General features: G+C 38.1%; 1 protein-coding gene across 7 annotated transcripts in view; it reads left to right on the plus strand.

Moving 5' to 3' along the window:
- Positions 1–23753, plus strand: part of Ide (Insulin degrading metalloproteinase) — a 442696-nt gene that overhangs the window by 13408 nt on the left and 405535 nt on the right. For 6 of the 7 annotated variants that reach the window (XM_089232551.1, XM_089232550.1, XM_089232552.1 and 3 more), the window contains exons 3-4: positions 9726–9846; positions 14545–14723. In XM_089232551.1, the coding sequence (XP_089088677.1) occupies positions 9737–9846; positions 14545–14723 (289 nt within the window). In that variant the 5' untranslated portion in view covers positions 9726–9736. Of the gene's footprint in view, positions 1–9725; positions 9847–14544; positions 14724–23753 lie in introns of those variants that run through there. The other variant, XM_089232554.1, reaches the window with a different exon arrangement.

The following is a 23753-nucleotide window of genomic DNA, read 5'->3' on the forward strand; positions in this document are numbered from 1 at the left end:
GCTGCTACCTATAGCCCCCCCCCCCCCCAAGTGGATAATAGTAAGTCTCTAAGAGACTAACTAATATTCTCTCCTACCCACAAGACAACCCTCCCAGGGAAGCTTCGCCTAAGAAAAATGTTTCAGACATCACTTATCTTTTGCACCCTCTCCCCTCTTGGAAGACAACAGTGCTTAAAACCCTGGAAATCCCTACAAACCCCCTATTCCCAAGATCCCTAACCAGAGAATCCCTTGTAATTACAACACTATCATTATCATTGTTCGTGGAGTTCACTACTTTATACAAGTACAACGCCACAACAGGCAAAATGCCCAACGAGGTGGCTGAGAAAAAGATGCCCATAACAGATACGGATGTCATATATTTCAAAAATACAGCAACCCAATTAAAAACAATATACATACATGATAAAATATTATACAATGTCCATTGTATCGAATACAATACAGATTGATATGTTGTCTAATCAGTCGATTGACAGTGTACTAATAATTCATGGTCCATCCTATCCATCCCATTGAAAATTTTGGACACTTCAATCATATTGCCCCAACACCTGCATTCATCCAATGTAAACATATTCAAAAGATGAAGTCTCTCTTCATAACTCAAGCCCTACAGAGTGGGGGACCATGTTTTGTGTTTGCATTACTCAAGCCCTGTGTGCCAATAAGGACAATCGTAGCTCTTCTCTGCACCCCTTCAACCAAGTCTATGTCCCTCTGTAGGTATGGTCTTCAAAACCTTACAGCATACTCCAGTCCATGACGAACTAAGCCTCAAAAAAGTAGAAGAATGACTTTAGGAGAATGCGAAGAGACCTTTTTGAAAATAAAACCAATTATTCTATTAGCTTTTTTGACCACCACTGAACAATGTTCAGGAAACCTAAGCCGCTCGTGAGAGGGGCCCATGAGAATTCCCAAATCGGTGACCCTAGTTGCATCTGGGATAGTGACACCATTCAACTCGTAAGAGAACAGTGGGTTGTTCTAACAGAAATGAGCGACTATGCACTTGTCAACGCTAAACGTCATGCTCTATTCATTTGCCCATGCTGCAATCCTGTTTAGATTGGTCTGGAGTGACTCCCTATTGCTTTGATTCCCGATTACCCCCATTAGCTTCACGTCATCTGCAAATTTGCTAGCATTCCCATCGATACCCTGATCAAGTTTATCAATAAAAATTGAAAAAAAGTATGGGGCCAAGGACACTGCCTTGAGGTACTCCACTTGTGACGCCTGACCAACCAGAGAATTCCCTGTTCACCATATCTCGTGACCTATCTTTAACCACGATTTTATCCAATTCAGCAAGTTGCCCCCAATCCCAATCTCGTGTAGACGCTCCAAGAGTTTACCATGTTGGACCCAATCAAATGCCTTCTGGAAATCAAGATAAACAACATCTACATTTTTGTCCTTACCCAAAGCTTTCGTCATGTGATCATAGAAGCAAAGGAGGGGTGTAATGTGATAGGCCTCCTCGTGGTGCACTCTGGGTAACGCTAAATCTATCACACGTCATAGTCATCGCTTATTTGTCCTCATAAACTTCACCTCCAATAGCCTAGATTACATGTTTATTTCTACACATCTTGCAGTACATGTCTTGCATCTCTTTTTGTCCTGTACATATCCTTGTCTTTTGTGTCCAACCCCTCATTGTGGGCCCCGCTCAGGCGGGGAGGGGCCTCCCAGACGGGGCATTGCTTCTAGCGTATGCTCTATCTGGGACTCTGTCTACCTGCGTGTTTGCCGTGTGTGGAGACCTGTAAGGCTGGAGATGGGGATCCTGGTTAGCCTGATGCGCTAGCTTTGGCCTCGGATTCAGCCGAAACGTGAGGCTTGGATTAGCCCCGTCCAGGTCAATCGACTGTGGTCGCCTCGGTGGCTGAAAGGGTTACACTACTGGGCAGGTAGAGGGGCCGGGCCTGCCGGATGTCGTTGAGATTTGGTTGGTGCTGCTTCACGACGATCTTGGATCTTGAACGCGTCTGCTCGCCTGTTTCGGTGGTGTATAGCTCTCACCTAACCTGGCGTTGCTACTAACCTTCATTGGTTACGTGTGCGCGTCCCCTCGTAGGGCTCCATGGTAGGTGAGAGTGGAACAATGCCCATTTAAATATGGGAAAAACAAAAAATGCACCAAAACGTCAAAGAACTACTCTAAGTGAAACAATTGTCACAGAAACCGCTTCTTCAAATCTGTCATCTGTCTCATTCTTCTTCTTGCATAGCTTTGATACCAATAAACAGCTGTCAAAAGTATCACCATTCTTGATTGATAAAGCTCTCTATGGCGCAGTTGGAACTCTGAAATCAGTGAAGGCTCTCCGTTCAGGAGACCTTCTCATCGAAACTAACACTCCCAAACAAGCCGAACTCATTCAAAAGCTCACAAATAACAGTCAAAATCCACCCCACTCTGAATTATTCACGTGGCGTCATCTCAGACCCTAACTTAATTAACATGGATGAAGATGAACTAACCCAGGAGCTAGCGTCTCAAGGCGTAACATCTGCCAAACATATCATGAGCCGCAAAGATGGCAATCTAGCTCCATCACGTAATATAATCCTGACATTTTCATCCCCAACATTGCCGAAAGATGTCAAAATCGGTTACTATAACCTCCATATCCGGCCATACATACCTAACCCTGTAAGATGTTTCAACTGCAAAAAATTCGGTCACTCACGAATGGCATGCCGTAGTCAACCCACCTGCGCAAAGTGCGGCGAGAGGGACCACATTTCGGACAGCTGCACTAATTCACCATTCAAGTGCGTCAATTGCGGTGGCGACCACCCCGCATTTGACAGGAAATGTCCGAAATGGAATGAAGAAAAAGAGATCCAGAAGATCAAGGTTCTCAATAACATCTCATATATTGAAGCACGCCGTCGTATAATCTCTAACCAAACTCCAATAGCTAGTAGATCATACTCTAATATTCTAACAAATCCATCAACAGCTAATAAGACTAACAATGTCACCAAAGCATCTGTAACAACTCAGACTGAACCCATAGCTGATACATCAACTCAAACATCTAACCAACCATGTAATAGTTGTGGCTGCTGTTGCTCTGCTGGATTACGGAAGGAGTCCACCACCTCCGAAGAAGCAGGAAAAGCAACAGCGAACACATTCAAAGTAACTACAGCTACTAAGCCAAAAATCAATAGTGGAAATAAATCTAAACTTAAACTATTCAAGACCGGATATTCAAGAAAAGCCATTCAGAGAGCAAAGAAGAAGCCTACATTACAAAACATGTCACTTCTTGATGACAAATCAATTGGTGACATGGATCTCGGTAATCCTACAGAATCCGGTACTACTCGCCGGAAATTGGACCGAAATAAGTTCAAAGACCTTGAACCGTCTACATCTATTTGAAATTTATGGCCAACATTATTCAATGGAACATTCGTGGTCTTAGATCCAATTATGAAGATCTCAAGGATTTGATCAATCGATATCATCCTGTTTGCGTGGCACTCCAGGAAACTTTCACAAAGCCCTCGGAGACATGGAACATCGGGCGACATTCCCTGTTCCGTATTGATTACGATGATGGGAGTAGAGCTTGCCGCGGTGTTGCTCTGCTGGTTCCACATCACGTGTCGTCGCACATTTTAACGCTGCGCACGAACCTGCAAGCCATCGCGGTGGAAATCTCTACAGGCCTAAGAATTACCATCTGTTCCATTTATTTGTCACCAAATGACACCATCTTACAGAGAGATCTAGAAGATCTGATTGATCAATTACCACCACCATTTTTTCTTCTTGGAGACTTCAATGCACATAACATGATATGGGGTTCTAACAGCAACACCCCTCGTGGGGAAATGGTTGAACGGCTGTTAGACGACATGGACCTCGCCATCATGAATGATGGCAGTTTCACTCATTTCCATGTCCCAAACAATAGTTTCACTGCAATCGATTTATCGTTATGTTCACCTACACTCTTGCCCAACTGGTTCTGGTTGGTTGATTCAGACCTCCACGGGAGCAATCATTTTCCTCTAGTGGTTAAGTGTCTTGATCGACGCCATAGCATACCTGAGGGTCCTCCTCGGTGGAAGCTTGTGGCCGCCCGATGGGCTGACTTCACGGTCAAGGCAGAAATCACGGAGGATATGGTTTTGCAACCCGACGTCGACCATTGTGTCGACCTTGTGACCAGTTGTATGATCTCAGCAGCCAATGAAACAATACCCAAAGTCTCCTCGAAACTTCCTAAATTTCCTAAACCTTGGTGGAACCACGAATGTAGTCTCACGATTAAAGCACAAAAGAAAGCATGGAGTAGGTTCCGGCGGTACTCTACCCATGATAATAAGTTGGCATTTTTAAAAGCAAAGGCGATAGCGAGAAGAACCGAAGAACCAGGCTTAACATGAGTCCTGGCAAAGGTTTACCACGGGAATCAATTCATCAACTTCATCCAAAATTATTTGGGACCGGATCCGAAAAATCAATGGTCATTATCAGTCTCATCCCATCACTATTTTAAACACCAATGGCACTATCATCAGCGATGTGAGGGATATTGCGGACACCATCGCTGCACATTGCTCCGCTGTTTCCAGTGATGCGAACTATCCCCCATCATTTCATCCCATTAAATCATCAGCCGAACGTACATCATACACCTTCCAGCCTTTTACACCGGAGGGGTACAATTCATTGTTCACCCTTCATGAACTGACGACGGCCTTGCAGCGAAGTCCTGACTCAGCTATAGGGCCCGATGCCATTCATTACTCCATGATTCGGCATCTCTCACCAGAATCACTCTCACATTTACTCATATTATTTAATCGGATCTGGGTCAGTCATTCATTTCCTGACACCTGGCGAGCAGCCATTGTTCTTGCATTCCCGAAGCCTGGCAAAAATCCTCAGCAACCTAGCAGTTACCGACCTATTGCATTGACCAGTTGTCTATGTAAGCTCATGGAACGCATGGTCAACTATCGCCTTATGCACTACCTTGAGGTTAACAATATTTTATCGAAACATCAAAGCGGCTTTAGACGGTTCAGGTCTACAACATGCAATCTATTACGCCTTGAGACATCAATAAGACAAGCATTTGTGAAGAGGGAGCATATGCTAGCCATATTTTTCGACATAGAAAAGGCCTACGACCGTATTTGGAGGCACGGAATTCTTTCCGACCTCTATAATTGCGGCTTGTGGGGCAACTTGCCCATTTTCATTAGGAACTTTCATTTCATCTTCCAGGTACGGATCGGAAGCATCCCCAAATTCAAGAACAAGGTGTACCTCAAGGTAGCATTTTAAGTGTAACACTTTTTATTTTAAGACTCAACGGGGTGTTGAACCAACTCCCGTTGTCTGTCACTGGCGCACTCTACGTGGATGATCTGTTGATATCGTATCAATCAGTGAATATGAGGTCAGCCGAGAGACAATTGCAAACCGCTCTCAACAAGATCAGCAAGTGGGCTCATGATTAGGGCTTCTTTTTCTCCGCTGACAAGACTGTTGCTGTGCACTTTTGTCGGCGTCGAGACCTTCATGATGACCCACAACTGATCCTAAACAATAATCAAATACCAATAGTAGAAAATACTAAATTCCTCGGCATCACATTTGACAATAAACTCACTTTCAAACCTCAAATTGCACAACTAAGAGCTCGTTGCATGAAGACGATGAACCTCTTTAAGGTCATCTCTTCTACATCGTGGGGAGCTGATCGTAAGTCGCTCCTTCACTTATATAAAGCTTTAATAAGATCGAAGCTCGACTACGGCTCCATTGTATACGGGTCGGCACCTCGGAGCTATCTGAGTGTGCTCGACCCAGTCCACCATCTCGCCCTGCGGATTTGTTCTGGAGCTTTCCGGACGTCTCCAATGGAGAGCCTGTATGTTGAATGCAACGAGCCATCACTGACATCAAGACGCCAACAACTTTCTTTGAAATATCATATCAAAATGAAGTCTTTGCCAGGTCATCCACTTCATCGTGCCATTTTTAATCCCTCATTTCATAGACTTTTTGCTGCTCGACCTTCATGTGTTCCATCTTACAGTCTTCGTATGAGGGCACTTGTGGAAGAACTAGAATTAGACATCAGTCGTGTGGCTCCAGTTGCTTGGCAACTGGCACCATGGGAGCAGTCTCTGCCAGATGTCTCTCTTTCGTTATCATTATACCCTAGAGCCACCGCAGCAGATGTCATATATCGACAGATATTCTTTAGGCACAGGGGTAGGTAACAATAGGTACTTCCCCATATATACCGACGGCTCTAAGAGCCCTGGGCATGTCAGTTGTGCCTACATCTGCTGTGAGGAGACATCTTTCAAACTTCACGACACATTCTTTATTTATTCGGCAGAACTGTACGCAATCCTTCAGGCTCTACGTCATATACGACGCAAACGCCACCAATGATGCATCATTTATAGCGACTCTCTCAGCGCATTGCAAGCACTGTGTTCCTTCACTTTTCACACTCATCCATTCATTCATGGCATTTTTCATGAACTACATTACTTCACTTATCATGGTACCACAGTAAAAAAAATTTTACTGGGTACCAGGTCATGTAGGAATACCGGGCAACAAAAAAGCAGACACTGCAGCTCGAACAACAACCAACATTGATAATAGCCTTTTGGTACCTGACAGTGACCACTTCTCAATCCTCCGGAAAGTGATGCATCGCCGCTGGCGGGAGCACTGGAATAATCAAGTTAATAATAAATTGCATGCCATCAAGCCCACACTTGGCCATTGGCGTTCAAGCTGCAGAACTAACCGAAAGGAGGAAGTTCTACTTGCCCAGTTACGCATAGGACAGTCGTATCACACAATCATATCTTTTATTACGAGAGAGTCAGCCACAGTGCCCACATTGTCAAAGTCCATTGACCATTGCTCCTGCTTTTACTTGTTCATATCGTCATCATTTTACGACCACTTTTGGTCAAAGTCACCTTTCACTTCATGACATTTTAAATGACCATAGTGATGCATCTCGCATTTTTAAATACATTAAAGCCATTGGTTTTTATAACAAATTATAGATTTTTACAATTCATTTCATTGCTTTTTATCATGCATAGTTTTAGTATTTCGACATGACAAAAGGATGATTTTTATGTAATCATTTGTTTTGGCGCAGTTTGACCATATTGGTCCTTGCGCCAATAATTCCAAAATCCAAATCCAGAAGCAAAGGAGGTTAGTCACAAATGACTTCCCTTCCTAAACCCATGCTGATTATCCAACAATACATTATTGTCGTCTATCCATTTCACAAACTGCATTTTGATAATGATTTCCAAAGATTTCAAGAGGGAGCTCGTCAAACACACAGGATGATAATTGGACACAGCTTCTCTACTACCCTTTGACCCTTGCTACCCTTAGCAAGCTTCCAATCCCTTGGGACGATACCCTCAGCAACACTACTCCTGTATATCTGTGCGACTGGCCCAAATGTATGCTTGCGCATACATTTTTTAGAAGATTCAGGACCTCCACGCTTCCACCTGAATATAGTTGAGGATTTTATTACTCCATGCAACACCTGTACATTGAATATCGTATTCTCTATTAAAAACCTACGCGAAAAAGTCATTGAAATCACTACACATACCTACATTGCTCTCTAACCTAGAACCTCCTATGGAGAGGGGCCAACTGTCCCCTTACATCCATTATTGGCTATCTAAAAAACGATTTTGGGTCAGAGCCAATGTTGTCTGCCAAACTAGACTCAACTTCGTTTTTACTATGCCTTATCGCTTTATTCAATGCTCTTCTTTTATTAGTAAACAATGATAGGTCACCTCGTCACCTCACCACTTTTATACTCACTGAATGCGCTTTTCTTTTCAAGATAACGCTTACACACACTATCCGTGAACCATAGAGGGTGCAATGTACAAACACACTTTTTTTCGAACAAAGGGTATGACGTCATGCAAAACAGAGGAGAGCTTCATGCTAAATTCTTCCCATTGACTTACCACCCAACTGATTCCAACTGATCTTTCAAAACTTCTGCTAACCTTTCTCCCAAAACATCAAAGTTAGTTCTCTGAAAACTAGGAACCAGTCTTTTGTTATCAACCTTACCCGAAGAAACTTACAGAGAAAACTGATGACACGATCACTGGAAGAAAACTCGTCCCCCACCGAAACGTGTTCAACAAGCTCCTTGGAACTAGTGAGAACTAAATACAAAATTGCAGTACTCCTAGTGCTGATACAAAAAATTTTCGAGCACCAACTTACGAAAGTCTCTTTCATATTGATCTCTAGCTGAAAGGTTCTCCCAATCGAAACCCAGGTAATTGAAATCCCCTAGTATTACAACCCTCTTACGCTTACACATGTAGGAAATTTCATCATGAAATTTGGCAGTGTAGTTTGGATCCCTATTCGGTGCATTGTAATAAACCCCAACAGTAAGTTTATGATGTCATTTGTTTTTAAGCTCAACCCATATAGTTTCAATATCACTTCTCTGCAAGTTACACTCTCTAGCCTTCAAACATGATGTTACGTATATCAACACTCCACCCCTTTTCCTATCAGATGTATTTCCCAAAAAAGTATTGTATCCTGAAATGTGTAAGAAAGATTCATCCCCATCATTTGCCCAAGACTCTGTAATGGCTATAAGATCGAAGCCCTCTACAACTATCATAGTTTCTAAGAAATCTTTCTTATTACCCTAGCTCCTGGCTGAAGGTGGCTCTTATCGACAGGTGGCTGCATTATCCCTGGGTTCTCTGAAACCCTAGCTCTCCCATAATGTCTTGATCTGAAGCTCCAACCTAGCCCTCTCTAAACAGCCCTCACACTTAAAACTATCAGCTAATATCTCCCTAGAACAGGGAACCTTCTGTTGTTACCCCTGCACTATTTTATTCATTATGCAATTGTTTTATGCTATATCTCAGAAAGTTTGCAATGCAAATAGAAGCCAATGATATCATCTGACAGATATTGGTGAGACAAATCCAATAACACTCTACTGGTGTTAATTCCTCTTCTGGTCTTGGCTTAGCTTGCTGCTCTGTTTCAAATTAAATTGTTTTATACTATAACAGTATCTCTGGATTTACAAAGATGAATATACATCTCATTGAGACGAAGCACACAAGGTCCTATGCATGCAAAGAGTCTTTCTTCAGATTCTGTTGCCAGACCAAATAAGTCACATTGCATTGCAACAACATGTTAAAAACATATTAAAATTTAATTTGTGTGATTAGTTAATTTAAATTAAATTACTTAGTTTTGAGAAAGATACATTATATATTTGTGGGGGGGGGGAATGCCGTGTAGAAGGATAAGGGGAAAAACTGAGCAGAACCGCCACCATATATGTTTAAATTTAAAAAAATTAATTGGTGGGAGCTGAGACACAGCTTCTGCCAATTAAATTTTTTTTAAAACATCACACATCTTTAACAAGAAAACAATAATTTTTAAATCTCTGTTACAATTACATTGTATTTCAGTATTTTCAAAGTTTTTATCAATTTGGACAGAGTGTACATGGTTGTAAGAGCACCCACATATAACTTTTTCCAAATTGTATCTTCCTTACAGTTGACTGTAACAATATTATTACTGCATCAAGATTTTTTTTCTGCTATGTAATATATTTCTTCAGAATTTGATTGTAACTATTCTCCATTATTAGGTGGCTAATTTATGGGAATTTGGACGAGGCTGATAAACATCTATTCTTGCAGAGGAATTTCATTCAGTGGTTTTAGACAACTTACAAATCATTCATTAGTTACAGAACTAAAAAAAGTGAGGTATTGAAAGTTGTTTTGGAAATTATTTTATTAATTATTAAACAAAGTAATTAAATATGAAGCATAACTGATATTAATCAACAAATTAATTACATCACAAATTCATTATCACTTATTGTGGTGAAGATGTACTTTATTTGCAAAATAATAAAATTTAGACTGTACACTTTATAGGCAAAATAATGACAAAAAAACAAAAATAGCAAATAAACTATTGATGCAAAAATTTAGACAGTCACATTTTCAGCAAAATAAAGATAATTTGAAATCTGGTCGAGTGTCCCTTTCTCTTAATAAGTTCTATAATGCAGGTTTCCATCGAAGTACATAATTATGTCTTGTATTATCTGCGGCTCAAAATTATACCAACAGCTTCCAATGGAAGCTGTAAGATCTTCTAGAATACTGTCAATTATTTTTATAAACTTAAAGTCATAATGCCCCAAAGATTCTCAATCGTGCTACATGCTAGTCAATTGAGAACTTCAATAGTTCACATATCAAATTAGGCTTTTTAATGATCCTCCATATGAATGACTGAATTATTTTACTGAAGCTTCTATTGGGCTTTCAGCTAGAAGTTCACCAAATAGTAATAAATTAACCTCTAGTGCAGAGGTCTGTTCAGCCAAAATTTTGGTTTGTTATCCGTACCCTTCACAAAATTCCAGATCTGAAAAATGGACCCTCCATGAAATACAAATTAATGAATACATAAATTTCGCATTTCATTTCTTTTGTGAAAAAACTAGATTATTTCGCTTCTCACAAAATTGCTTATTTTTCACAAAATGAATTACTCTTTTCACAAAAAGTAAGGATTACTCTTTTCACAAAAAGTAAGGAAAATTCTCACAAAAACAGGATACTACGAGAAAAGTCTGGACAAACCCGCAAGGCTGTAATGGGGGAATGGGAGAAATTGTTTAAAAGAGGGGGAAAAGATGACCAAATCTATTGTTCTATCACTTTTGTCCCCCCCAAAATGCAAGTGGTCCCCCTCCGAATGAAATTTCTAGCTACAGGAATGCAAACCCCTGCTCTAATGGCTTTATGTAATGCTGAGTATTTTGGCAATCTTTAAGGGAAGCTATTGAGACCTGCTCATTGCCGCAGAACACAGCCTAAACTATCAGTGAACCTCCACCTTGTCTGGGACTAAAAATTCATGGTTTTTCAGAAAATGGTGCCAATTGTTCCTCCATCCAACTTGATCACTGCATTGCAGGATTTCATAATTCATAGAAAAATCACAAAAATGAAGTCATTAAACAAACAGCTGCAACTTAAACAAGAAACGTTAAATACGTTATCCACCATGTTCTGGGTACTCCCCCCCCCCCCCCAAAGTCAAAAGTTGTAAGGGTTAGGTCAGGTGAACGGGGTGGCCAGGTGTCATGTAATCCTGTTATTGTCAAAATGGTTCTTTAGCAGCTGCTTTGCTGGTGCTGCAATGTGCATCTTGATAAAAGTTGTGCATAGTACCTCTGGTCACAAGTACAGCATCATCCACTTGTACATTTTTTAAGGTTTTCTTTTTTCTTTCGTCAAAGAAAATTCTATTGTTTCAGGAGTATCTATGAAAATTTTCAAGTCATTCTGACCAGCAGTTCTTATTTTACATCATTTTGAAATTAGAACTTTAATTTTAACCACCCTGTATATAGATGATTATTTTTCATAAATCACTCATCACTGTACAGTAGAACCTTGATTAACCGAGGGTAATGGTGAAAGTATTCAACAAAACTATTCACACAATATTAAGCCTGGTGGTGATATACAGTATGAGGTAAGAATGTGGTAGAATGATCAGGGTGCAGACACGAAGAAAACATTAGAGGGGATGAAAGTTGCTGGTCCTCCCATATATATGAGAATCAAACATGTACACAGGAGGAGGAAGGTGCATTGCATTGTTTTTCCGAAATTATTGGGGGGAGCCTCAGCCCCCTTACAAAATTAATTGGGGGTGGGCCCAAATGGCCTCAGCCAACACCTCCTAGAGATAGAAGGCCTCCGCATGCTGCTCATGCTGTCAGCAAGTAGTCCATCTTCACTCAGAATATTAGGAGAAAAAACTCTGCTGCACATGCCAGTATCATCGTTGTGCAAAAAAGAACCACATCCAATCACCACGTGGTATTTCTGAGCCAACCAGTAAGATTCTACCCCAAAATAAGAAGAAATGAAATAGGATGCTGTGATTCAAAATGTGTCAAACTTGCTAGGTAGTCTTAATGACGTTACGGATGAACTTGGCAACCTGTGCGGAGGCCTATCTTTAGGAATGCTGCCTCAGCCCCTAGGTTCTAGCGCCTATAAGAATGAGAAATTTTTGTACTGTATATAACTTTAAATAACTAAGATACTTTATATGAGAAAACATATATATCATATATATTTATATATTTTTGGAGGAAAAAAACTACTACCATCTTATACCATTTAAAGATATAATATCGGAATGTACCCCAAGAATAGAAAGTGTGGTAAGAATGAAAAATTTTTTCTAACAATGAACAAATATGATATTTTTCAAGGGAAAAAAATTATATTGAAGCCACTTTTATGATTTTTTGAAAAAAACCAGACTGTTTTGTTTTTTTAAATCGCTTGGTTTAAACCAAACAACCTTGTCAAAACTTTACTACAACAAACATTCCAAGCTATAGTTGTTTAAGAACTGTACCACCAATCTCCTGGACCACGTTGACATTCACAATTTCATCATGTTAGTCTGTGGTCAAATGATGTCCAACTTCACAGGGAAGAAGCGAGAACAGCAAGCGACTAATTCCTGCCTAAGCTCTTCAGTATATGTTGCATCTTACTTGGGTTCTGATTCAGATGTGCCTTGTAAAGAAAATGCACAATCAGATTCATCATTGCTGTGATGGTCATTCCTCTGATTGTTGTTCTTTTTACGAGTCTTCCCCAATCTAATTCATATAAAGTTACTGAATGGATTGGTCCTACATCAAGTATGATTCATCAACAGCTTCTCCTGGTGCCACATCAATTTGTCTTGCCATCTTCTCTTCTGTAGAATCTGGCTATAACATAGTATCATCATAATTTTGATACCTGCAGCTTCCCAACCTGGTATTAATGAGTCTTGGTATCCGACCAACCTCTAAAACAAATCAGAAATGCATGATTTAAAAAAAAAAAGTGCAATAATTTGAGAAAATGACAAAATTCTAGGTGGACAAAGTTGCCTCATTTTCAACAAGCTTCCTGGCACAACATTACCAAGTAATATTATTGAACCTAAATGCAACATAAAATTTACATCTAAAAGTGATTCTAAAAGAAGATTCTATACTGTAGAAACAAAATAAGTAGTTTTACTTACCTTTGAATGAATGGGCAGGGCAAGACACTTTTGTAGACTATCAAAATTTCCTATTCTACAAGTCAAAAACAAAAACACTGATAAAGACCTGTAAACAACTGGTGAGGCTGAAAACGTGTGAAAAGGCTATCATTTAATGTCTTGTCAGTGTGATGAGAACATTGGTGCCTCTATTGGTTGGTTCATTGAACTTGGCAGGGCACAGAACATCATTTTTTTCAAAAACTTGGTTAAGTTGTCCTGGTTGACAGTAGTAATAAACAGTTATTATTGATAACATTTTTGATGGCCTCAACTTATGTAAAATGTGATTTTGTCATATTAGTATGAAAGTTTTCTGCAGAGAAATATTTATTTTTTTGCGGATAAGAAGATTGATGAACATTTTAAAGATTTATTTATTATGAATAAATTCTCTATCAAACAGTATGGCTGCCTTAGAATTCAACTCTATCTTAAAGTGTTGTTATCTGTGAGCGATTTAAAAAAGCAATACATAGGTACCCGCATGTATGCATGCAACTGTGATGTAAATTTTATCATTCAAAAAGGGAGTGAATTGAAGAAACCGAAGACCATTAAACTCATAAAATGAAGAAAAAGGGTGATTCTATTTGAAAGCACTGAAATCGCAGAAGAAACTTTCCAAATGCCATCAAAAAAAGTTTCAACAAGTTTGTCATGCAACGAGAAATCTATCTGCCTAGCTTATGAGCAATTCTATGATGAAGATTGAGTTCAGAGTGGAATATGTAAGGATTGATGGCACAAATTTAAGAAATTAAGAGGACACTCGTTTACTACCACTGTGAAATCTTTGAGTGCATTCTCTTAGCCAAACACGCTGCTATTACCTGATAGGGCAAGAAAGAGTATGCATTCTTAATTTTTTTTAGAAAATTTATAATTCATTTTGTTTATAAAGCTACTACTTTAAATTCTTCCATGGTTATTCCTGATTTAATAAACTGTGTTTTGTATCATTTTTGAGACTATCTCTTCAAGTTCCGTTTTTACAGTCAAAAATTCACTAGGTGTGTACTTCTACCCTCCTTTCAACTAGTTTTTTTTAATATTGAGATTGTTTGAAAAATATCTGCGTATTCATCTGTATACCAGCCATTTTTTCTAAAATTTTGAGGCTCTCACGGCTTTGCTTACCGGAATTGCATGAAGAATATGGTTTGATTCCTGGTAAAACAGCTTTTTTTTTATTCGAATCTACAAAAAGTCTTTTTCCCTAAAAGGAAAAGTTTTTCCTCACTTAAAAATTAACTATATGTGTTGTTTTATTATTTTAAGGTTAAGTAATATTTATTTTTTATTGAATTTGTGTCTAGATTCATATACACAATGTCTGAAGATAAAGAACTCAAACGTAATACTTTTGACAACATAATAAAATCAGAGGAAGATTCTAGATCATATAGAGGACTGGAATTAGTGAATGGCATGAAAGTTATCCTTGTTAGTGATCCTACTACAGACAAATCAGCTGCTGCACTTGATGTTCATATAGGTAATTCATAAAAGTTTCATACCCCTATGTTATTTATTAAGCTAAGTAATTTAGTTTATTTAGGATTTTAGGTTTTTATTCTGATATAGTTTCTTTCACCAACTGTGACACATAGCTGCATATATGAATTTTAGTGCCTTTCACATTGGCTAATTAAAAATTTACAATACAGAATGGGGGGAAAAATTATACTGCCTGAAATCAGGTATTATTGCAAGTCCTTTTAGAGACCGATTTAGATTGATTTTCGTTATTTTTCCCTTTTATTTTCACTTTTTGCAAGCGTATGCCAATTTAAATCAGCTTGAATTTAATCACTTCATTTTAAAAAAACACACATTGATTTAAACGATGATACCCATCCCAGGGTCCTCAGGGAATGTGCTAATGGTTTGGGGCCCAGTCACACAGATATACAGAAGTAGTGTTGCTGAGGGTTCTGTCTCAAAGGATTGAAAACTTGCTAATGTTGTTCCGATATTTAAGAAGGGTAGTAGAGAAGCTGTGTCCAATTATCGTCCAGTGAGTTTGGCGAGCTCCCTCTCGAAAATTTTAGAAATTATTATCAAAAAGCAGTTGGTGAAGTGGACAGACGAGAATATTGTATTGTCGGATAATCAGCATGGGTTCAGGAAGGGGAAGTCATGTGTAACTAACCTCCTTTGCTTCTATGATCGTGACGAGGACTTTGGGTAAAGGCAAAAATGTAGATGTTGTTTACCTTGATTTCCAGAAGGCATTCGATCAGGTCCAACATAGTAAACTCTTGGAGCGTCTACACGAGATTGGGATTAGGCACAACTTGCTGAATTGGATAAAATCATGGTTAAGAGATAGGTCACAATGAGTTATGGTGAACAGGGAATTCTCTTGGACAGGTATCACAAGTGGAGTTTCTCTAGGAAGTGTCCTTGGCCCCCATACTTTTTTCACTTTTTATCGATAAACTCGATCAGGGTATTGATGGGATTGCTAGCAAATTCACAGATGACGTGAAACTAATGGGGGTAATCGGGAATCAAAGCGATAGGGAGTTGCTCCAGACCAACTTAAACAGGATTGCGGCATGGTCAAATGAATAGAGCATGACGTTTAGCGTTGACAAGTGCATGCTTGCTCATTTTTGTTCGAACAACCCACGGTTCTCTTACGAGTTGAATGGTGTCACTATCCCAAATGCAACTAGGGTCACCGATGTGGGAATTCTCATTGACGAGCGGCTTAGGTTTCCTGAACATTGTTCAGCGGTGGTCAAAAAAGCGAATAGAATACTTGGTTTCATTTTCAAAAAGGTCTCTTCACATTCTCCTAAATAGTCATTCTTTCACTTTTTTGAGGCTTAGTTCGTCATGGACTGGAGTATGCTGTACGGTTTTGAAGACCATACCTACAGAGGGACATAGACTTGGTTGAAGGGGTGCAGAGAAGAGCTACGCATGTCCTTATTGGCACACAGGACATGACTAATGCAAACACCAAACATGGCCCCCACTCTGTAGGGCTTGAGTTATGAAGAGAGACTTCATCTTTTGAATATGTTTGCATTGGATGAATGCAGGTGTTGGGAAGATATGATTGAAAAATTTTCAACGGGATGGATAGGATGGACCATGAATTATTAGTACACTGTCAAATAACTGATTTTACAAGGGGACATCAGTATCGATTGGTAAGGGACAATTCTAGGTTATGGTGTCTCAGGGAATTTTTCTCAAATAGGGTTGTTGTTAAGTGGAATAGCTTACCCCCAGAAGTAGTAAATTGTAGCACAATTGACACGTTTACAAAGAAATATGATAAATATGTTGGGTTAAATCGAGAAGCTATCCATACTTAGAATAAGACAACCATAAGTATTCCTATATGGGCATTGTATAATATTTCATCATGTATATATATTGTTTGTAATTGCAATTTTAATTGGGTTGCTGTATTTTTGAAATATATGGCATCTATATTTATTATGGGCATCTTTTTCTCAGCCACCTCTTTGGACATTTTGCCTGTTGTGGTGTTGTATTTGTATTTGTAAATCATGAAATTCAAATTTCATTTATTCTTTGTATTCACTTCATGAATGATATTGAAGTATAAGTAAACTAGTATGTGGTAAAAATGTTATTCTTGTTAAGTAAAAACTCAAATTTTAAGTTTGAAACTAGTCTAAAACTCAACCAGAAACTTATTCTAGTTAAGTTCTTGATTAACAGAAATAAAGAAAAGATCTGGTAAATATCGACTTGAACCTAAACAATTTGAAAGAATTTTAAGTAAAAGTGCAAAAAAAAAACCACCATTACATGTCATGTATTGGGATTTTTACCACAGAACATTTCCAGTCAGCTGAGGGCTGGTCGCAGAACAGTGCTAAACATTCTGCTTTGGGGGAATTTGAAACCAGTATACAAAGATATTTTTTTATATTTCGCTCAAAATTCCCCTCCTATATATTTTAAAATTCTTCAACAGTTTTTGTTCTTTCAAGTGTGTTTGGTAAACATTGGCATTTTGAGATATATACCTTTCGAAAGTGAATATTAAGTTGCTGCGAAGCTAGTTTCTGTGTAGTACACAAAAGGGCTGTGCAGTAAATCATTTTATAGTATGGAAGTTTCCGATGGTCCATGGTCACAGGGCCATAAGTGGAGTGAGAGGAAGTGGGTCTCTTGCCCCGGACCAGAAGGAAACGCAAATTTCACCTTTTAACGTTTCAGTGAACATTAAATGGGGGTGATAAAATGTGTGCTTGCCTCAGCTGATCAAGCATCTAGTTGCGGCCCTGGTGGTTGGTATTCAATGTCAAAGTCTTCCAATTTAATGATAACAGTTCTACTATGATATTTTTCTTCGTTCACAGAATATTGTTATATCGAGATTTCACATAGTTTTATTATGAATATATGCAGTGTTAAATTTATCCTTAGTTTCTCTCAGATAAGATATCCACTACATCTCATCAGTTTTATTTGCTCATCAAGCAAGTATACTCATACTATTCTGAAATATTGTAGGAAATCATGAAATTTAAAAAAAAAAATTATTTAGAAAAATTTACTTTACAGAAAAATTGATTTTTTTTTCCTTTCAGAGTAATTTCAATATTTATAGAACATGCCTTCAAACAATTTGAGCTAGGTACAGTGATCTCTCCCTATACACCCTCTCACTTATATGGTCCTCTCGGTTATAAGAGGATTTTCTGCACTCCCAGTCAAAGATAAGCTATTCCATTATACACTTCTCTCACTTATGTGTCTTTTTTTCTTGTTCCCTTGCATCAATGCTTAAGTGAGAGATCACTGCACATTTGATGTGTCAAAATTAAAAAACAATTTATTGACTTAGTTTTGAAACAGGGATTTGCAGTTGCAAAAATGTTTTTTTCACTTCCTGAACTTACGGTGGCCCACTAGTTAATGAATGAATTCAAATGAATGAAAAATAAAGACCTAATTCAAGTTACTTATTTGTTCCAGATTCTTACTGCTCATCAAATTAGTGGAAATTTTTTCAACATTTCAAAATGTCTGGGCTTGTCAATGCTAAAATAAGGGAAAAGAGAGAGATTCACTAGACATCTCGTCAATGCCGCAAAAAAGGTCAGATACACTGTGCGCCGGTATTCAAGAGGGCCTGGGCTTGAGTCACAGTGGAGACAAGATGACTTTTTTTTTCGAGTTCACCTCAGCATAATATCCAGAAAATATGTTTCCTTGGTATCTTGGGCTGAGAAGCTATCTATCTCTTTCTACCGCCCCACCTGAGAGGCTGCTAATGCTTCTACTTCAGCGCCTTATGCCACAGTGCATGAAATAAGGACGGCAGGGTCGTGTCTCAAATGGTGTAGATGATAGCATGCTTTACCAGTATGCAAGAGGGCTTGGGTTTGAGTCCTGGTGGAGACAAGATGAATTTTCTTTCGAAGTTCATATCATAATATCCAGAAAATGTTTCCCTGACACTGTGTGCAATTTAATAATTTATCTAATAAGATTAATTTTCTTCAAAATTTAATGATTGCAGCTTCTAAAATGCATGCTTCTGTTGATAAAAGTTACTTAGATATGTCTAGTTCAGTATAGAAATGTAATCTAGTTCAACCGTATTCTTTTTCAGCGATCTGGGAAATGAGTTCGGATTCCCAGCAATTTCCGGTTGCATTTTATTTGAGGAATAACGGGAGAGAAACCCTCTAACACATGTATGAAACTGTAGAGTCTCTACATAATGAACCACTTTGAACTGTCTTTTACACAAAACAAAATTTCTATCCAAACTTTCAATTTTTTTTTTTTTTATTTTATTTATTTACATACATTGGTTACAAACCATTGGCAAAAGGCAAAAGTTGACAGCACGAAAAACTAAATAGATATTAGTTGATGAATTTGAAGCTCTGCATACAGAATACAACAATTAAAAAATTACATATTTATGAAAAAAATAAAGATTCAGAATAAAAGAAAAGTGATGCGTAAATATGAATGTGCACATACATAAGTTTCACAATTTCTTGATTTCAACATACAACAATTATTTATGATAATCAAACAATAAAACACAACGATGATACAAATAAAAAGACCTGAAAAAACAAGAAGGTGGTGGGGGGGAAAAAAATTTGTTCGTGAATTGTCAATATTCAAAGAATTATTCTCTAAATTTTATAATATCATTCAAGAACCAATAGATTTTAGAAATGTTAGCTTCATAATGTTTCAGAAATTTAGGAACTGATTGATGTGTCAAGTTTTTGTCTAGGTATTTTGATCAATAGTATGTTTAAGCATTACAGTGAAAAAGAGCATGCGACCAGGTCTCGGAAGAGTTTTTATTACAAAATGTGCAGTTTTCAACTGGGTTAATGAGAAGCACCTTTCTATTCATGTAAATATGTTCTTTTCTGAGTCGAATTTGGACAAAAACTCTTTTGTATTTTAAATTGTTGTTATTCAGAAGAAATTGTTCCATGCCAAAGTTAGATTTTACGAGCCTATACTGGAGAAATGATGTAGAATTATATGCATTTGATAAATCTACCTGTACACTTTGATCACATAGAATCTGAAGAATCTTCGGGATGTGTTTTTTTACCAAGTTTGGGTCCATAGATTCTTTCAGAAAACTCAAGTCACAATCGTTGAATATTCTCAACACGAAGAAAGGCCAGTTATGTCTGTCAGGAAGTGAGTGTTTTGTCCTTTCCAACAATTGGTCAAGACACAGTCTTGGAAGTCTGTAGTTTTTGGCATTTTTAGAATTTAACAAAAAAGCAGAGGATAAACTTTTTGAGTAATATGGACATTCTTGGTTGACCAAGCTCACATCTGATTATATAGCTTGGCGTGTCTCGCGGAAAGTGCAATAGTTTTCACAAAAAAATTTAGTACAACATCGAAATCATCCAAATATTCTGGACTCCAAGTCAGTGCACTATATGACTTAGTTGATACAACCAGAGAAGAGAAGAACTTTCAATTTTCCTTTAATTTAGAAAAAAAATCGGAGATTATTCCTCTTTTATATATATGAATTTTCTATACAACATTTTTTTGGATGAAACAAAGCAATTCCATTATGCCAGCGATTCACTGTAAGCGTCCAAAAATAAAATAAAATAAATGAATTTGTTAAATTAAAGAGTAAATATCAGGGCTGTAAATAGGCTGGGACACTGCGCCTGCACCCAGAACCAAATGGGGCCCTCACAAGTGTTTAAGTGTTTACATTTTTTTAGCATAATAAGAGGAGACCCCCCCCCCCAGGAAAATTCTGCCCCGGGGAGAAAGCATACTACGGCCCTGGTAAATGAAAATAATAATACTGACTAACTATTTTTATTGACCTTGTCCAAAGCATCGAGCTACAAAATGGAACTGTTCATTCTACCTATTCAACAGCTTCTTGACAATTCTGTTAATACACTATCTATAATTCTGTTTTACACTCTATGAAACACACAGGGCCGCAACTAGATGCTTGGTCAGCAGGGGCAAGAGCGCATTTTGGTGCTCCCTTAAAATGTTGAAGGAAAGATTAAAGTGTCAAATTTGCACCTCGTTCGGTCCACCTTCAGGGGCACCAGACCCCAACTGCTCATATCCCCCCCCCCCCCGCAGTGGCAGCCGTTTAAACACAATTCAACTCTTCGGCCGTAGATTTATTAGAGTTAACTAGAGATTTTCAGAATAAAATTTATCAAATCTGTATATTATTTTATTTTCAGTGTTGCTTACCGTTCTTTTGAGTTAGAAGAAACATTGTCGAAGATTCATTTACGTGGAAAAGAATTTAATCCTTTATGTACGCACTTCATGTACAACTAACTTACTAAAAGATTTCGAACAATCCAATAACTATTTTGTCAGATGTAAACCATAAATATTTTTTGGTTCAACCCAGAAGTATGTTCACAAGACAGTACACCGCCTTAAAAAAGACGATGTAGCCGCTTTTTTCAAAAGCAAGGAAAAGAAGCCCCCTTGATTTTTTCGGACTGGGGGAGGGAGGGTACGAAAGCTTGCAGCAAAGCTATTGCTTTATTATTGTCCACCTAGGATGGTGGGGTTAATGAAGCTCTATCCCTGGGGCCTGGGCCATTCTGATCATTTTTTTGTTTTTTCACACTATGGATGCACTATAGAAGGGGGCCACTATTCCAGGATGTGGGGGTGTCATGTGCTTTATCGGCGCAACAGGCAGTTCACTATATGAATATCTGTTCATGGAAACTTTCATTTCATCCAGACATTATGGCTTTCTACCCACAAAAACAGCAGGTGTCACATAGCCCTGAGAGAGGTCACACACCCAGTGCTGGTTTACTGCAGTTGTCAGTAGCGTTCATTGAACGATAATCACAATGTCTTTTCTTCCTTCCTCGGAGAAGGATTCCGAGAGCCGTGCCTTGTAAATTGTTCTATCCTTTGTTCCCGTTTTTTTGGGGGGTTACTTATACATGTGTATTGTTAAAAGAAAATTGCAATAAAAAGAATAGAAATACTTAGTTCAAGATATCCGCTGAAATGCATACAAATTAATATGACTGATGTTAAAATGTCCTCTTTTTTTCTCCTATGGGACATATCTGAAAGGAAAAATAGCAAAGGTCATCCTACGGACCCCCTTGACTCCTGGGCTTCCGGGCTGGGGCCCTGTCAGCCTCCCCTTCATGTGGGGGCCATGTTTAGCACCCTTGTGGTGCAGTGATAAGATTCTTGTCTTCCACCATGAAGGTTACTGTCAAGGTCCACGGGTTCAAATCTGGGGAAGAATGTAAAAAAACAACTTCTTTAGCTACCAATGCCTGGAGCGACCACCGATAGATGGTGCCTTCATTTCCCACTTAACTCCACTGGTTGAAAATTGTCGTATGGTGATATATGACGGAGGTGGTGTGTGGTAAAGTAGCTTATCTGTATTGGTTTGTGTATAGGGGTCCCAAATTTCACAGGCATAGGAGAAGACAAGAATGATTATAAGTTCGAAATCAGAGATGTTGAAGATGGTGGGTGGAATATTTAAGGTTACGGCAAAGGAAAAAGTTTTTGGAGGTATTTTTGAAATATATAATCGGTGTAGAGGTTCTAACGGAGGTTGGCAAAAAATTTATCATACACAGGTATTTATAATATTTTCCCAATTTGTTTGTTTATCACTCATTTGTAAGTTTATTCATTAATGCTAAATTAGATTTGAGAGATTAGGTGAAAAAATATGCATTCTTAAATGATTAACCTTTTACCGGCCAAATTAAGATTTGAATTGATTTTCTGAATTTTTTTCTTTCATTTCCTGTCCTGATCCTTTAGAGCAGCGGTTCTCGACCGGTGCTCTGTGGAGCCCTTAGGGCTCTGTGTGAACTCCCAGGGACTGCACGGCCGCTCGAAGAAAATAAAAAAAAGACAGTAAATTTGAAAAAAAATATTTTTTAATAATAAATTTTTGAATAATAAAAATAAGTCAGTTACTTTGATGAATAAATAAAAAATAGGCCTACGGGGGCTCCGCCGTAGAAATTATATACAGTAGAACCTTGATTATCCGAACACATCGGGACCGAAGTGTGTTCGGAAAAGTGAAAAGTTTGGAAAATCGATTTCGACAAATTCAATAACACAAAGGAATTAATTGAAATTTAGCAACAAATGATACCCTCTCCCCGGCAAAACCGTGATAAGAAGTTTTTTTTTTGTCAAGGGATGTACTCCCCCCTCTCATTAAGGCACACCCATAGGATTCGTCAGGCAAAAAAAAAAAGATGGCAGCTAGATCTGCTCATATTCACACGTTTGTTTGCTTGTCAATAGTTTATAACCACATAAAGTGTACTCGAATTCTTCCCTACTTTGCATCTATAGCTCACAGGAACGGTATGTACAATTGTTTGGAAGTGGGTTATTGTGCAATAGAATGGAGCTATGGAGTTGGGAGATAAGAGGATTCAAGTTCCAAGAAAATGCAACTGTTGAGCATCATTGACTGCACGAAACTGAAAATGAGTTAGGCTGAAAAGGTGTTCAGTTGACCAAGTTGTTCGAAAAATTGATGTTTGGATAAACGAAGTTCTATTGTATTGGAAAGGGCTCCATGGGTCAAAAAAGTTTGAGAACCACTGCTCTAGAGATATCAACCATAAAATTCATGAAAAAAAAATTTTCTTGTATGTTTTCTGGACTTGTCCATGTCCATAGGAACAACATTGAAATCAAAACAAAAAAAATTAAATTTTATTCCTCCTTAAAAATAGATTATATAAAAATATTAAGTTTATGGCATAAATGCTCAAATGAATGAAATTTTTGTTTTGTAAATTAAGTTTGTATGTATACAGGAGAAAAAATAAAGTGCTTTCATGTAAGAAAAATATTTTTTTCAAATTAATAAAAAACCAATGATGGGAAAATAAAACCAATAATACCAATAAAAAAATTAAATAAAACCACTGTTGGAAACATTGGCCATTAAAAATTTAACAAGATTTGTTTTATAATGGCAGTCAGTTAATTTAAATTAAAAAATCTGATTTTT

This window comes from Pholcus phalangioides, unplaced genomic scaffold, assembly GCF_987345545.1.
Source record: "Pholcus phalangioides strain wild (caught in Gottingen) unplaced genomic scaffold, Ppha-v1.0 ptg000007l_1, whole genome shotgun sequence".
Classification (NCBI taxonomy): Eukaryota; Metazoa; Arthropoda; class Arachnida; order Araneae; family Pholcidae; genus Pholcus; species Pholcus phalangioides.